General features: G+C 33.8%; 1 protein-coding gene across 1 annotated transcript in view; it reads left to right on the top strand.

Moving 5' to 3' along the window:
- The window catches only part of LOC107720871 (collagen alpha-1(V) chain-like), a 109,429-nt gene that overhangs the window by 84,851 nt on the left and 6,300 nt on the right, over nucleotides 1-18,278 (top strand). The window contains 25 exon segments of the mRNA XM_016528699.1: nucleotides 43-153; nucleotides 3,009-3,116; nucleotides 3,228-3,317; nucleotides 3,539-3,592; nucleotides 4,696-4,803; nucleotides 4,896-5,003; nucleotides 6,479-6,532; nucleotides 6,770-6,823; nucleotides 6,914-7,021; nucleotides 8,290-8,343; nucleotides 8,441-8,548; nucleotides 11,899-11,952; nucleotides 12,060-12,167; nucleotides 13,025-13,078; nucleotides 13,165-13,218; nucleotides 13,319-13,372; nucleotides 13,511-13,564; nucleotides 13,669-13,776; nucleotides 14,903-14,956; nucleotides 15,046-15,099; nucleotides 15,315-15,422; nucleotides 15,529-15,582; nucleotides 15,887-15,922; nucleotides 16,048-16,101; nucleotides 17,559-17,820. Coding sequence (XP_016384185.1) covers nucleotides 43-153; nucleotides 3,009-3,116; nucleotides 3,228-3,317; nucleotides 3,539-3,592; nucleotides 4,696-4,803; nucleotides 4,896-5,003; nucleotides 6,479-6,532; nucleotides 6,770-6,823; nucleotides 6,914-7,021; nucleotides 8,290-8,343; nucleotides 8,441-8,548; nucleotides 11,899-11,952; nucleotides 12,060-12,167; nucleotides 13,025-13,078; nucleotides 13,165-13,218; nucleotides 13,319-13,372; nucleotides 13,511-13,564; nucleotides 13,669-13,776; nucleotides 14,903-14,956; nucleotides 15,046-15,099; nucleotides 15,315-15,422; nucleotides 15,529-15,582; nucleotides 15,887-15,922; nucleotides 16,048-16,101; nucleotides 17,559-17,820 — 2,065 coding nt within the window.

The raw sequence follows: 18,278 nt of genomic DNA on the forward strand, positions 1-18,278 counted from the left end.
CAGAGAGAGAGATTTAACGCTCTTTTCTGTCCTGTCTTACAGGGTCCGTTAGGATCAGCAGGACCTACTGGATTCCCCGGCCCTAAGGGCCCACCAGTAAGTGATGTTAACACTAGAAATAACTATAGAAATCCTTCTTTCATCCAATCATCTGTCCTGATTTCCTCTCTCTCTCTCTCTCTCTCTCTCTCTCTCTCTCTCTCTCTCTCTTTTTTTTTTTTTGTCTTGTTACTTCTAATTTTGTAATACTCAAGTACAATTTAAACTTGTACTTTTTACTTTTACTTAAGTATGTTTTTGGTCAGATACTTGCACTTTTAATTGAGTAAATTTTTCACTGAGTATCTGTACTTTCACTTAATTCTTGGAATACTTTTTACACCCCTGCTCATTACTAACTGTGTTATTTATTTATTTATTTTTGGGGGATTTATCAGTGTATTATAAGGGTACAAATCTTTTTAGTGCTTCAGTAGGTTGTCACTTTAACATTAAATTTAAGTTCAATTCTTAAAACCTAAAATATATATATATATATATATATATACATACAGTATATTTAGAAAAATCGGTTTTAGGACAATTAAAGATTTTTTTTTCTAATTTGAATCTCCATTTTTCCATTTTTCATTTTTATTCTTAGTATTAAAATTGAAAAGATGATTTTAATTACTGTGTTAGTATTTTTTAAATATAATTTTTTTCAAAAAAATTTTGAAATTTTTTTGTAATAGTGACAAAGGAATGGCAGAAAACATAACTGTCATCAAAATAATAAAGCAATGCACAATAAGTCTTCAAAAATCAAATTTTCTTTATGCAAAATAATAATTATTTTTTTATTTGATTTTGGGATGAAATATGACGATGAAATATGGGATGAACTAAAACTATTAAAAAAAAAATTGCAATTAAAATGAAGTTGAAATAAAATTAAATATAAATATTAGATAAAAAAAAAGTAAATTAAATTAAATAACTGAAATACATATATTAAGCTGAATTACTAAAATCACTAAACAGTGTTGTCATTGTTAACTAAAACTATTAAAAATTATCTGGAATTAAAATAAAATTGAAATAAAATTATATATATAAATGTTAGATGAAAAACTAAAAATACAATTAGAAATGTTGCCTTGACATGAAATAACTGAAATAAATGTTTAAGCTGTATTAATAAAATTACTAAAATTGAAATTAAAAATGACTTATGGCTTAAAACAAAAAAACAAATGACATAACAAAAGCACAAACACGTAACCAAATCACTAAAACTTGAACAAAAAAAAATTCAAACTTGAAATCTGAAAATAATAAAATAAAAGCAAATTCAAAACATGAATGCAATAGTATATAAATAATACTAAAACAACATTGTCCAGACATTTCATTAATCCAGGATCAAAATAGTTCAAAGACCTGTGACCTTTTGACCTGGACCAGCAAGAAACCACCTAGCAACCGCCCAGAGCTCCCTAGCAACCACAAAGCAATACAACCTGGTGAAGTGACAGGGAGTTTTGAACGAGCAAGAGCCCCTCGGGAAATGTAAAAATCTGCTTTCCAGTGCTATGCTAATTTTGGCTGTTTTCAAGCATTTTAAGCTGCTTCTACACTCTATTGTATCTTTAATGCTCTGAAGGCATTAGATGCGCTCCACTCTAGGCTGCATCTACCATCCGCAGAAGAATAAAACATTCTAAAGCACTTAGCTTAGAAAACAGCACACCCCACACACCCATCTGTTTTTCCAGCGTGGCTACCACAGGCAGAGGCCAGTGACACGTGCTACATATTCATGAGGCTGACACCAGCCATCACTCGCTCATTAGATTATCTTAAAGGTGTCCTAAGGTTGTCACCGGGGAATCATAATGGCTCCATTAGGTCACATATGGGCCGTTTGTTGGCCTGTCTGTGCTTTGTCTCCTGACATGCTTTTTGTTTATGCGGTTAGATGTTGGCCCTGACTGGGTAATGAATTATTCATAAACAATCATGATATTCTGCTTTTTATGCAAATGTTGAGGTGGGCACAGGTTTCAACAGTGCCACACACACACACACATATGGATGTTCAAGTACACATGCTCTGCCATGCAAATGGATGCATATAATCTGATTTTCTTTCTTTCGCTCTTCATGTTGCATAATTTGCATAACCACTGATCTTCCTGAAACACCTGTAGCATCTTTATTAATATATGTTTTCCAGACTTTTTTATTGCTTTCCTTGATTATACTGTACAAACACACTTTTGAACACAACCGTTCATTGTGTTCCAGATGCATCGATTAAAAATCGACCTTTAAATATGACTTCGTAATAATGAATTATTTGTTTTGCTGTAGATTTAAAATGTTTGCATATGAATTAGTCTTATTTTGTTAAAGTAGCAATATACATAAATTAATCATCTGCAAACTTTGCAAATTGCTTTGCTGAGGTGAATTAAACCATTCTGCAAATTAAATTGGAATTGAATTGATTCAGTGACAACCCAAAGATTCATCTACCCCACTTCAATATAAATATACATTTTTATATCAAATTTAGTATTTCAATGTCAAGTACTATATTTAATATTAATGTTAATTTTTATATTTATTAATTACTATTAAAATAAAATGTGGAAAATTTGTAATAAATAAAGTCAAATAAGTAGTTGTGTCTAACTAGCGTATAGTTGTAAATGATAAATGCTTATAGGGTTATCTTTAAAGGTTTATTTCACATTTTCTCTCTTTTCATTTTTGAATTTTCAGGTTTTAATATATATCATAAGTCATAGCTAATTTTTCATTTAGATTTAAAATGTTATAATTTGAATGAATCATATTTTGTTAAAATAGCAATACGAAAACTGGTGAATTAAGCCGTTCTGAAATTTCAAATCTGTTTTGAATTGATTCACTAAGAATCGCCAGTTGAGTTGATTCATTGTCAACCTAAAGATTCATCTACCCCACTACCTTACCCATAATCCATCTCTCTTTCTGTTCAGGGACCAACAGGTGAAACAGGACCAATGGGAGAGCGAGGCCACCCTGGACCCCCAGGACCACCTGGTGAACAGGGTCTACCTGGACCTGCAGGAAAAGAGGGAGCAAAGGTGCGAACAAATTCAGGCCATACACACTTCAACATTTACACACAATAAAGTTACATATACACAGATCCAAATACATTCATCTATTCATCAATTCACATCTGGTCTTTATAGGGAGATCCAGGTCCTGCAGGACCTACGGGTAAAGACGGACCTCCAGGACTCAGAGGGTTCCCAGGCGAGAGAGGTTTACCAGGCCCTGTGGTGAGTATCACGAACAAACCCCTAACCCCAAGTATTACACTCTGTGTAACTCGCCCTTAAATTCTGCACAGGCGAGCATCTCTCTTTCATGTTTTGAGCTTTTAGTTTGTTGTTCAGTATAAATAGTACATCCCCGTGTCACCTCTAGCCATCAAATGTGTCGTGAAGCAGCACATGGATGTGTTTGTGTGCGTTCAGCAGTTTTTTGTGTGTGTTTGCAGGGGTCAGCAGGTTTGAAAGGGAATGAAGGACCTCCAGGGCCACCTGGACCCGCTGTAAGTAGACACGCTCTCTCATTTTGTCCATCTCTTCTCCAACTGCTTTGTTATTCGCTTGTTTACCTTGTTTTCTCTTTCTCCTTTCTCCTTTTGCTCCACACACTGGGTTTTCAGTGAGTACAGTGATTTAGTCCGTATGACATGGATGATTTACAGTATATCTACAGTACCAGGCAAACATTAGGACTTACTTTTTTATATATGTGCTGGAAATTAGTTTTGTATACTATTTAATTCATGTTTTAGAGTGGATAGTGCAGAAAAAGCATCACCAAGGTCAGTAAGAAAATAACAGCAAGGATGCATTAAATACATCAAAAGTGACAGCAAGGACATTCATAGTGTTACAAAAGATTACTATTTCAAATAAACACTGCATTTTTTTAAACGTTCTATTCATCAAAGAATTGTTAAAGGAATATATTGCAACAGAAAGCACTTATTTCATTTCGTAATATTACTGTTTTACTGAATTTGTGATCAAAGAAATAATGCCTTGTAAAATAAATAAAGTAAATAAAGCAATGTCTTCCATTACCATTACAAAATCTTACTAACCTTAAACTTTTGAATGGTAGTGTACATGTGAGCATCTTAAACAGTGTTATTAATGAGTGTGATTGAAAGAAGACGCTCAAATATGAATATTTATATTAAATATTAAATACTAAATTAGTTAATATATTCAATATTCAATATTTTAATATATAATAATGAATGTGGCAAATAGTAATAAATAAAGGGAAAAATCTAAGTCAGACTAGTGCATGTTTATGATTAAAAACGATCAAAAGGTTTATCTGTTCATCTTTTCTCTCTCTTTTCATGCAGTCTCGACACCAGGATTTTGAATATTCAGATTTACTGATATCTTATATAATGTCGCAATATGCGTAATTATTATATAATCAGGAACTTGAAAACACAGCATTTATTTCTGCATTAAAAATCATATATGCATGCCGGCTGTCAACGCCTCCATATGAATTTGTTTCAAGAACAAATGCATAATTAATCAAACAGATCATCAAGCTTTCATTAGCAAATGGCAGTCGTTGCAAGTATATCAGTTATGAAATTTCATATTCACAAATTCATAGGGTTCTCCTGGTGAACGTGGTCCTGCTGGCCCAGCTGGACCTACCGGCCTCCCAGGTCGACCCGGACCTCAAGGACCCCCGGGCCCCACTGGAGAGAAAGGTGGACCTGTGAGTACTTCCTCAAACACGCTCCGTCTTCATTTCTGAGCGTCATTTCACTGTCAAATGATTCAATAACTGAGTATATCCTCTCATATTAGGGCGAGAAAGGACCTCAAGGCCCAGCTGGTAGAGACGGTATTCAGGGACCTGTGGGACTTCCAGGCCCGGCCGGACCCATCGGACCCCCGGGAGAGGACGGTGATAAGGTACAGAAGAAAATGAATTGATAGAAGAAGCTTTGAGAAGAGAAATGAATGAATTAAAGACCGAGAGATGTGGGCATGAAATTGATGATCATGGATGAATCTGATGGGTTTGATAGATGATTAAGTGAAGGTCACATCACACACACACACACACACACACATAGATCAAATGACTCCGCTGTCTGATCAATATTTTCTCTAGAGGAATGGATGGATGGTTCAATATTTGCTCTGTGCATGGTCAATTATTTGAGAATCAAAAGAAGCTTAGATTATAAATACTAGGCATTTTTTTCATTTTAAATTAATATTTAATCGCGATAAGTTAGCATGTTAATACATTTATTTCCTTAAATACCAGGTGTTTTCTGTATTTGTGTATGGTTTGTGTTTATTAGAGTATCAAACCGTTAGATTAGCAACATAGCAATGTCACATTCAAATAAGAAATATATGTGATACTGAAGTGTACATGATATTACAGTGCAGGGAATCAAATATGCAGTTAGTCTTATTGGAAAGGATCTCATTTAACACTTAGGTGAACGTGTCAGGGACATCACCATGACACGCTCACACACACCTACACATACAGATTTAGGGTGTGTGTGACACCAACATGTGTTAGCATTGGCAGTTTTAAGGTGTGAGCGATATTTGAAGGATGTACGTGTGACAGGTGCAAAGCCTTCTGGGAAATATAGTCAGAGGAATAAATAACTGTTAGTTTCCTACAAACAAAAAAAAAAACAGACCAAAAAGTATAGTAGAGTATTATTGCTTACCCTGGCAATACCATGTTTTTTAGGCATGTACCATGTTAATACCATGTTTTTGTTTCAACGTATACAATGGTAATATCATTGTATTATTTGATTTTCCTTGGAGTTTCATGTAAATACCATATGAATATGAATGCATTACTGTTCAAAATGTATACTTTTATTCTAAAAGGTTGTATTAAATTGATCAGAAATGACAGTAAAGACATTATTGATGTCACAAAAAAAATCTGTTTCAAATCAATTCTGTTCTTTTGAACTTTGTTAATCAAAGAATCCTAAAAAAGCACGATATCCATAAAAATGAAGCAACACAGCTCTTTTTAACATTGATAATAATAGAAATGTTTCTTGAGCAGCAAATCAGCATATTAGAATGATTTCTGAAGGATCATGTGACACTGAAGACTGGAGTAATGATGCTGAAAATTCAGATTTGCATAACAAAAATAAATTAAATTTTAAAATATATTCAAATAGAAAACAGCTATTTAAAATTGCAATAATATTTCACAATTTTACTGTTTGTTTTTGATCAAATAAATGCAGCCTTGGTGAGCAGAAGTGATTTTTGTCCCAAAAAAACAGATACTGGATTTGTATTATTGTATCATGTGACATTTTTATATATTTGCTAGATATTATTTGAGATATCAGATATTTGCACATGTAAATGCTGTGTTATTGTGACAGGGCGAGCTTGGAGAGTCGGGACAGAAGGGAAGCAAAGGTGACAAGGGCGAGCAGGTGAGTCACTCTGAATTTACTGTTTACATTTCCATTTCCCTTGAGTCTGAAAACATCATTTATTCAATGAGTCCTATTTGTTTGTGTCGTTCTCCCACGACGATCATTCGTTCTGTTATTACCACTGCGCCGTTATGAATGTAGATGTTGTCTTTGTTAAGAAAATCAATGAGTTGTGCTTGCTTGCTTTTTCTTTCTTCTCATTTATTTTTTCTCCTTCTTTCTGCCGTTCTTCAGGGCCCTCCAGGGCCCGTCGGTAGCCAAGGTCCTCCAGGTCAGCCGGGTCCACCTGTGAGTATATAATGAAGTCAGCCATTTCTTACATGCCGTGTGTCTTGCTGCGGTATAAGCGGTGTTAGTGATGTCACTTCCTCCCTGCAGGGTGCTGATGGAGAGCCAGGTCCCAGAGGTCAGCAGGGTCTGTTTGGGCAGAAGGGAGATGAGGGTTCACGAGGCTTCCCAGGACCACCAGGACCTGTCGGCCTTCAGGTTAGAACTTCAAAGTTTGCTTTCTGCTTGTTTAAAACACTGTTATTTCAGTATATTTGATGTCATAGTTTGATATCATAGTTTTTTATTAATTGATTAATTTAATTTATTAATTGATTAAATTGATTTAGATGTTATCCTTTTATTTACAACTCATATTTAAATTTATTTTAATTGTAAGTTTTTTTATTGGAATCCTTATATTTACCACTTTTATTTTTACTAATTTTCATTTGAATAATATTTTAATCATTCAGCTGTTTTTATCATTTTTATTAGTTCTTTAATGCCTATGTATTTTTTTTTATACATTTTTATTTCAGTTTTTGTTTTTTATTTTAGTACTTTAGTAACAAAAATTTCATTTAGATTTTATTCTTATTTTTTACCTCTTTTATTTTAGTTAAAGTTTTTATTTATTTACATTTTTATTTATTTTTTAATATGTCTATATAGTTATATAGTCTATATGTCTATATAGTTGCCTTGGCAACTAGCTGATAAAAATATGTTTAAGGCTTTTTTATATTAAGGCCTTTTTATATTTGTTTTTCAGTTAACATTTTTAAATAGTTTTTTTTTATGTGATGAGAGTTTTTGTTAATTTTATTTCAGTTTTAGTTATTTTAGTACTTCAATTTAAACTATACAAAAATGTGAAATATTGCCTTGGCAACTAGTTGAAATAAAATAAGATTAAGTCTTTTTTATATTTTATTTGATTTCAGTTAACGTTAATTTTATTTCAAGTAATGGAAATGTTTTTATAGACTGGAGAAATGATGCTGAAAAATTCAGCTTTGCATCACAGGAATAAATTACAATTTGGAAATATAATGAAATATATTCAAATAGCAAACAGTTATTTTAAAATGTAATCATATTTCACAATTTTACTGTTTTTACTGTATCTTTGATCAAATAAATGCAACCATGGTCAGCATAAGAGACTTTTTCAAAAACATTAAAAACTCTTACTGACCCTGAACTTGTGCATGGAATTGTATGTGAATATGATAGTCATTAAATACCATGATATCACCATCTAAAACCGTTATTGCACCATAGTCCACAATATAATATATACTTTTTTAATTCATCAGCAAATTGATTCCAGATGGATAAAAGTCTCACCTTGGAAATATGTCAGATTGTGGAAGTAAAATGGACTGCAAATAGCATTTAATGTGGACTGTATGTAGCTAGGACAGGATTTAACGGGTTAGTTTGAGTTGCGGTGGGTTTTAACTAGTTGTGTTTGTGTGCAGGGTTTGCCTGGACCCCCGGGAGAGAAGGGAGAGACTGGTGACGTCGGTCAGATGGTACACATCCACATCCATACAGTCATTTTGATAAAATGTAATTGTATTTTAATAGAAACTGAGCTTTCTTTCTGCATTTTCTTGACTTTTCTCTCAGGGTCCACCCGGTCCTCCTGGCCCCAGAGGCCCCTCCGGACCCCCAGGAGCTGATGGACCACAGGGACCCCCGGGAGGAATCGGCAACCCAGGAGCCGTGGGAGAGAAGGTGATCCGCATCAGCACCATGAACAAAACACTATCATTTCGAATTTTAATTAGAAACCAACGTCCTTAATGATGAATGTGCCAGTAATGATCCCAGTGTGTGTGTGTGTGTGTGTGTGTGTGTGTGTGTGTGCGTGCGCTCAGTCAGTTCAGGATCTGCGTGTGTCTTGTGACTGAGGTTTCCTGGAGCTTCTGTCTAGAGTTAAAGCTCTATATGTGTTTGCTCGTGTGTCTGTGAGTGTTTTTGTAAGTTAAATACTTCTCAGTTTAATTAGCAGACTGTAAGTAAGCCATTGATTGATTATTATCCTCAAAAAGTGTAACACAGTGTCTCTGATGCTTGGTTTGAGCTTCACGACCAGCAACATTAGCCTAACCAGAGTTATGATGACAGACAGCTTTGTTCATTCTAATTAAAATGATTTAATTTCATTTAATGAGTAAGCAATGACTGTACACCATTTGGATATCAGTAGATAAGGTCATTCTAATTAGAGTGCTTTGCAGTAATAATATTACATTTGTATATATAGTTTATTATAATATTTTTTAAGTAGTGACTATACAACTAGTAAATGTATCAATAGCTTTGTTTATTCTAATTAATTTATTAATAATATTAATAATAAATGTATATGTAGTATATAATGATGATATTATTAATAACAATAATTTAAAATAGTGACTATACAACAAGTAAATGTTGTATAGAGTGATTTATTGTTATTAATAATAAAAATAATAATATAATAATAATAATAATTTCATTTCATTTTTAAGCATGTATACTATAAACAGTGTAGATGTATCAATAGCTTTGTTAATTCTTATTAGAGTGATTTAATAATAATAATAATAACAACAAGAATAATTTTAAGTAGTAACTATACAACAAGTAAATGTATCAATAGCTGTGTTCATTCTAATTAGAGTGATTTATTATTATTAATAAAAATAAATCTGTATATATAGCATATAATAATTATAAAAATGTATTTTAATTTAATTGGTAAGCAATGACTAAATGAGCAAATGTATCAGTAATTTTGTTAGTTGTAATTAATGATTTATTATTATTATTAATAATAATAGTAAGAAGAAGAAGAATTTAATGTAATTTTTTAAGCAAATACTATAAACTGTGTAGATGCATCGATAGCTTTGTTAATTCTTATCTGAATGATTTCATAATAATGATAATATAGCTGAAAATAAATTATGTTGTTTTTCCTGACGTTTGTCATAAAAATAGACATTTTTAACAAAATAATGCAACATAATTAAAAATGTTAATGCAAAATGTTAAGCGATATTACCGTATTGTCCCGAATATAAGACGATGTTTTTTTCTTGGAAATACATCTGAAAAAACGTGGTCGTCTTATATTCAGGGTCTAGACTTTGACATGTCAATAATACACCCACAACAATAGGTGGCGCCAAATACGCATAAAATGAGTGTGCCATGAAATACGTAATTGTAATGCGTGTTGTAAAGTCAGTCTGACACACACACACACACACACACACACACATGAACGAATGAAGCACTTCAGAGCGGCTGAGAGACTCTTAATCCCTCAATATGGCAGACGTGCAGAAGTATCCACACACACACACACACACACACACACTTAAACAGCCTCTAAGAGCACAGAAAATAACTCATAAACATGTTTATAAGCACGAGAGAAAGCACAGGGTGAGGATGGACGATATTGAATGTTTAGTCACAAACTGATTGATTTAATAGTGTTTTATTAGTGGTTTGCTAAGGGAAGCGTCACTATTATTCCTTTTTGAATCAATAGCAGTTGATATTGGGATATTTGCATGCTCATTTTGATTACCTTTGCCATCATCTCACTTAAAGTTAATCTTTGAAAGCACTAATAATTTTATAAAACTTTAAAAGCACAATTTAATAACACTATAATTTCTAAGTGCATTATTTATTTATTTAGTCATTTAGCAGACGCTTTTATCCAAAGCGACTTACAAATGAGGACAATAAAAGCAGTCAAAACTAACAAAAGAGCAACAATATATAAGTGCAAATGACAAGTCTCGGTTAGCCTAATGCAGTACACGTAGCTAGCATAGAATTAAAATAGAATAAGAAAGTGCTAGAGTTAGAGGGTCAAATAAAGGTGTATTATAATTATAATTATAATGTTGTAATGCGTAAATTCACTTGTTGCATAAAACAATTGTTTTCATTTATTTATTTTTATTTAGATGAAATACTATTGAATTTTAATTATGGTCATTTATTTATTTATTTACATGTTGGTTTTTATTGTTTCTTTTAAAAATATTTTTATCAGACAAAATAGTAGAGAATTCTAATTTCATCTACTTATTTATTTATTTTATATTTTTGTTCAGACAAAATAGTACAGAATTGATTCATTTTAAACTTTTTTATTTAGACAAAATAGTATACAATTTTAATTTCAGCCATTTACTGGCTATCAGTCATTGCATGAAAATAATTATTGAAATCAAACAAAATAGAACAATAAAATGGTTTATTTATTTATTTTTTATTTAGACTTTTCATTTTAGCCATTTATTTACTTAGTTCTTTATTTGTATTTTTTATTTAGGCAGAATAGTATAGAAATGTAATTTTGGCCATTTATTTATTTAATTAGTATTAAATAAGTATTAAATTATATAATAAATAAATAATGTCGGCGCCTATAGCCTTGTGGGCTTTAATTTAATTAATTTTTATTTGATATTTTTTATTTAGAATATTTGTTTAATTTTGACCATTTATTTAATAATTTAATTTATTAAAATTTACAATAAATAGTATAGAATTTTATTTTCAGCCAATTATTGGGAATCAGTCATAATATAATTTGCATTAAAAAAAACGCATTGATGTACATAGACCAGAGTATTATAGAAACCTGTGGATGGGCTCTTTTGACTTATGCTAAACAATAATGCTAAACAACCACCAACAACTCTGGAGCATAATGACAGCTAGTTTTTCATGAGCATCACTCACTTCCTCAGAAAACGGCAAAGTCTAGTTCATTTTTCAAAGTGTCATCGCTCCAATTCAGAAGTGTCTGGATACATATAATGATTTCCATTCTCGACTGATGTCTGATGGAACTGGTCGTCATCAAGGTCGTTTGTTGGTCTGAATATCGATGTTGCGCAGATTTTGATGCTAGAATGTGGCGTTCTGCAGAGGAAAGCAGATTTGCTGATGAGACTGTGAATAATGATGCTGATGTACTCTTCTGTCCGGTGGACAAAATCTCTGCAGTGTTGAGGAGAAAAAAAGAGCCCTGCCATGCTTTACTTACATCTCTCTCTGTTTTTCTGTAGGGAGACGCCGGTGAACTAGGAGAACCAGGCCCACAGGGAGACGTCGGCCCTCCAGTACGGCAAAAAACCAAACGCACATATGCAAAACTCTAAAAAATAAAAAAAAGCTGAAAGTCTCAAAATAACACACTCATATCTCATATCTCGTGTTTGTGTTTTAGGGTCCAAGAGGAGAGCGAGGAGAAAAGGGAGAAGCCGGACCCGCTGGTTCTGCTGGGCCCCCCGGACCAAAAGGACCACCAGGAGATGATGGTCCTAAAGGAAGTCCTGTATGTTCTTATCATTAATGCTTTATTTGGTGTTTGAAAAATATAGGCTTCCAAAAGGAGGTTTTTGCAACAATGCCATAGAAGAACCATATTTAACCAGCAAAGGTAACCTTTCAGTGATCGTTACCGACATCTAATGTGCACTCAAAGTTAATCTTTACAAACACTAATAATTTGATAACACTGTTAAATGTAAATTTGGCAAACCTCATAGTTAACATTTCATACTGTATCATACATTATAATGTTACGATGCGTAAATTCACGTAATTGTTTTATGTATTTATTTTGCTATTTTTTTAATTAGAAGAATATAGAATTAAAATTTTGCCCATTTATTTACTTATTTTTTATTTAGACAAAATAGCATATAACAGAGGTGCCCAAACGTTTAATATTGTACTGTATCTTATTTATCTATCCTCTTTATTATTCTTACACTAAACGAACCTTGCCTAATATGATAGGCCAAAAAGCAAACTTGATTGAAGGCTGTGGGCCAAAAATAAACACTGCATTATATCCAACAATATACAGTATACTGTATTAAAATGTATGATTTTTTTATTTTATTTAAATAAAGTTTGAAACGTTTAACATTTTTTAAAACCAAATTTATTTACATTCTTTTTACATCCGCACAAAAATAAAGTTCAAACTAAAATATGAATAAGAAATTAAGATATACTTTAATGTTTTCTAAAACCTTTATTTTTGAGAGCTTATTATAGGTTCTGCATGCTAATTGGTCAATAAGCATAGCTTGTCGTACCTTACTCTGTATGCTTATGAGACCTTGCAGTTACCATGTTTCTGATCAAATATTAAAATGTTCAAATATTTGGTTTGGTTTTCAGGGTCCAAGTGGTTTCCCTGGTGATCCTGGTCCTCCTGGAGAGCCTGGTCCACATGTAAGTACTATTCATGCAAACTGTAGTTATTACAGAGACATTTTCAGGTTGTTTCGGGAAGTGACATTCTTTTTCTTGCCCTACAGGGTTTGGATGGTGCTCCTGGAGATAAGGGTGATGATGGAGAGCCTGGTCAGGCGGTGAGTATGATTTAAACACTATCATTAGACATCTCTGGTCTCGGCTGCATGCAAAAGTGTTTTATAATGTTTGCTGCTTTTATAATGTTGTTTCTTTCAGGGATCCCCTGGACCTACTGGTGAAACTGGCCCCACTGGACCTCCAGGAAAGAGAGTGAGTAATGCTTATAAACATACTTTTTATTTAAAATATTTATCAAAAATATTGCTGACTGTCCATTAACATTAATATATTTTAAAGAAAATATACCCATATACAGTATGGCTCTCAATTTTCATTCTTTCTCTTTAGGGACCTCATGGACCTGCTGGACCTGAAGGGAGACAGGGAGAGAAGGGTGCCAAGGTAACATGCAAATGTTCACACAGTCGTACACACGTTCATTAACTTTACAGTACAGCTACAAATTCATTACGGCAGTGGTTTCAGTGGTTGTGTGTCTGAATCAGGGCGAGTCTGGTCTCCTGGGTCCACCTGGTAAGACAGGTCCAGTTGGTCCTCAGGGAAGCCCTGGAAAGCCCGGTCCTGAGGGTCTGAGAGGTGTGCCTGGACCAGTGGTGAGTGCTGATGGAGCAGCCTGACAGCCTTATACAGCTCATTATGTCCTAATGTCACATTATATGCCAAATGTATTTGTCAATCTCACAAAGCCTGTATATAACCTACCCGGGTCATATTTCACTACAGAATTAAAAAAAATCTAAATATATATTATATAGAATTTGGAGCCCAAAATTTAAGATTTTAATTTTAAGATTAAAAAATAACTTTCTTACGTCTAGAATGCGACAAAGATTACTTATTGTAAAAAAAATTACTTTTATTTGAAGAAAAAATAACTTTCTCCTAGAATGCGACAAAAATTACATATTTAAATTACTATTAGTAATTCACTATTTTAATAAATGTAATTACTTTTTTTTTTACTATTTTAAATTACAAATAAAGTACCATTAGTATTTGTATTAGTACTACAACATAGTATTAATGAATGAAACCATGAAGATTTTTATTTTAAGGCCAATTAATTAGTATTGTAGCATTTATTTATTTTTTTTTTAAAGATTTTTATTTTAAGATCAATGAAGCAATTTTATATATGCAAATCAAGAAATTGGAGCTGCAGATGAAAGATTCTAAAGGTTTAAAAGAAAAAAAAAAAAACTTTTCTGCAAATTTCTGCAATGCAAAAAAAGTGTATTTAAATTGTGTTTTATTAATGATTAAAAACTATTTTGTAACATAAAAATACCAATTATATATTAATGCTCCAAAATGTCTTTATCATGCCAAAAAATTATAATATATATAAAATAATTTATATATTTGTGTGTAAACATATATACACACACTGCATATACCAATTATAAAGTGTATATATATATACACACATCCTTGTATGTTAATTCATGCTGCTTTAAAAACAAAAAAGCCACAGTGCAAAAATCTTTTGGTACCTTCATTCATAATATATAATAGAATACTATAATAAAACATATTACTATAACGAAAATACAGACATAATACTACAATAAAATTTCTTTTTTTTTCTTTTGGTTGAAATAAGAATTATAGTAAAAATCACCCTTTCAACCCCCAGAATATAACACCAGACCTCATATACAGTTCTGTCTAAGGCAGTGATTTTGTGTTAATAAATGGATCTGTTTGATCCTGATGTAGGGAGAACAAGGGCTGCCCGGTGCTCCCGGACCCGATGGACCTCCTGGACCGATGGTACCGACATGACATTCCTCTGAGAATGAGTTCATTACTGTCTTAAATGACAATCTACAGTCCTCACTCTTCTTATGTTTCTCTCTCAGGGTCCTCCTGGACTGCCTGGACTGAAGGGAGATACTGGTATTAAAGGTGAAAAGGTGAGAGAAGCAAATCCATCTTTGATACTCTTAATTAACTGCACTATGACTTAATGCTCTGGTCTAGGTAGGTGACACTCTAGTGTTTGGAACACAGCTGTAGTAATGACTTTACACGTCCAGTACATTCATTGAACTCTGGCTGGCATTGCGGAGTATGAAGGAGTATGTTCATGATGTACAGATGTGTTTAGTAATCTTGCTGTGAATTTCAGGGTCATCCTGGTCTCATTGGACTCATCGGACCTCCAGGAGAACAAGGAGAGAAGGGAGACAGAGGGTTGCCAGGTCCAGAGGGAACTGCAGGACTCAAAGGAGACACTGTATGGAAACATGTTCACACACATACAGCAATAAAAACCTAGTATAAACTTTCTAAATCTTTTGTATTTTCATAAAGCAGTCTTCAATATCGGCCTTTTTCTACAGGGTATTTCAGGACCTGCTGGACCTCTTGGACCCATTGGACCTCCTGGTCTCCCGGTACCATTTCTGATGTTTTTTTGAAATCCTTTATTATGTATACTTTGATAAATAAGTTCTTCAGTGGTGCAGCAAAGAACTTTTTTCTTATCAAGAACCATTTATTGCCTGTATAAGGTACTTCAGTTGCAATGTGGTTCTTTGGGTTCTTTGAATCAGTATTATATTCTACATGATTTTCTAAAAAAAAATATATATATATATATAAATATATAAAATTATATAAAATGTAATTATTATATATATTTATGTATATATAAATGTAATTAATAATGATTTATATGTATGTTTCACTTCTGTTCAGGGTCCTCCTGGTCCTAAAGGTGCTAAAGGATCATCTGTAAGTTCATGTTCTTATTTAATTATTCTTGTTAATTTAATTAGCATTTTAATTAGCAGATTCATTTATCATTTTTTAAATTAGCTCTGATTTGCCTAAGCCTACTTCTGGTTCTGTCTTTATAGGGTCAGACTGGACCGAAGGGAGAAGCTGGAGTGCCAGGATCTCCTGGACCTCCAGTACGTAACTACACTTAACCGAACTATAAAACAAACCAAAACTCCACACACAAACGAGTTATTCCTCTGTGAGATAAGCGCATATTTAAACAGATGATTCTGCAGTAGATGTTACGTAAGTGTAATTGAGCTCTATTATGTGGTGTAAAGCAAATCTGTTACAGTAAGGTTCCTCTGAGAGCTCCAGTGGATTTTGCTTCCTTGAGAAACCCTGATATTTCACACCTACAGACTGTGTCGGTTGCTGTTTCCACACTGAGTAACTCAGCCTTAGGACACAGAGAGAAATGCAAGTGTTTAGTTAATGTCAGTGTAAAGGTCTAATTGTTTAGATGGATAATCCTAGATACGGTTATTTTTCAGGTCTATTACAGTAGTTTTTATTACAGAGCTTTTTTATGCCACTTTTATTTATAGAGTGAGACATAGAACAGGAAACAATTAGAAGCATTGAGAATGTAGTGCCCTAACAACCACTCACAACACCCTAGCAACCACTTGAAAAATCATAGTAATTGTCTGAATTTTGTAAGGCCAAGCAACACTCAAAATTTCCAACAATTTAGTGACTCCCTAGCAACACTCTAAAAAAAAACGAAACCCTAAAACCCTGACAGCCACTCAAATTATCTTAGCAATTGCCTAAAAACCACCCAGAACATACTATCAACACATTAGCAACCTCCTAAAAAAACTCCAACAGCCATTCAGAACACCTTAGCAACTGCTTATCAGCACACTATTATTCCTAGTGGGCTACTCTCACATTTTCCAATTATACAGTAACAACCTAGCAACTGCCTGACAACACCTTAACAACCACCCAAAACATCCTATCAACACCCTAGCAACCACTTAAAAACCAACAGCCACTCAGAACACCTTAGCAACTGCTTAACAACACCCTAACAACCACCCAAAACATCCTATCTACACCGTAGCATCTACCTAAAAACCCCAACAGCCAATTAGAACACCTTAGCAACTGCTTAACAACACCCTAGTAACCACCCAAATGTTGTGACATAGTTTGCATGGCAAAGCTACACTTACATTTTCCAATTATTTATTAACAGCCTAGCAACTACCTAACAGCCACCTAAAACATCCTATTTACACCCTAGCAGCCACCTAAAAAAACCAAACAGCTATTCAGAACATCTTAGCAACTGCCTAACAACACCCTAGTAACCACCCAAATGTTGTGACAGATGTTGCATGGCCAAGCTGCACTCACATTTTCCAATTTTTTAGTAACAGCCTAGCAACCTCCTTACAACACCTTAGCAACCACCCAGAAAACATTAGAGTCACTCAGAACACCTTAGCAACTGCTTAACAACACCCTAACAACCACCCAAACATTTTGATGGTGAATTTTGCATAAGCGAGCAGGACTAACATGTGCTCTAAATAACGCACTTTATGTGAATATTAACGGTTGTTTTCTCGTCTAGGGTCCACCTGGTGATGTCATCCACCCTCTGCCCATGCAGTCCAGCCCCAAACGGGCAAAGAGGAACATTGACGCCAGCCAGATGATGGATGACACTGCAGATGCCAACTACAAAGACTATGAGGACGGCATGGAGGAGATATTTGGCTCACTGAACTCGCTCAAACTAGAGATTGAACAGATGAAACACCCGCTGGGCACACAGAGTAACCCCGCCCGCACCTGCAAAGACCTGCAGCTGTGCCACCCAGATTTCCCAGATGGTGTGTATCTCTCGCACACACACACATTTCCAAGTGTGTTAATGATTGTTTTAAACAAAGCATCAGGAAAAACAACAATAACAAAGAGAGACAGAGGGTGCCCATGATGCTAATGAAAATAACAAAGAGAACATGTGAACCACCCACAACACCCTAGTTACAGCCTATCAAATAACTAGAACACATTAGTAACCAAACCACATCCTAGCAACCACTATGACATTAAGGTCATGCATTGTGCATGGCCAAGCACTACTCATGTTTTCCAATAGCGGCTTAGCAACCTTCTATAAACCACCTAGAACATTCTTGTAGCCGCTCAGAACACAGTTAGCAACTGCCTAACAACACCCTAGTAACCATCCAAACATTTAGGTGGCAAGTTTTGCACTTTACAGTAGTAATGGCCTGGCAATCACTTTGCAACACTCTAGCAACTATCCAAAATGTTCACGCAA

This window comes from Sinocyclocheilus rhinocerous, unplaced genomic scaffold, assembly GCF_001515625.1.
Source record: "Sinocyclocheilus rhinocerous isolate Xijiao unplaced genomic scaffold, SAMN03320098_v1.1 scaffold751, whole genome shotgun sequence".
In the NCBI taxonomy this organism is placed as follows: Eukaryota; Metazoa; Chordata; class Actinopteri; order Cypriniformes; family Cyprinidae; genus Sinocyclocheilus; species Sinocyclocheilus rhinocerous.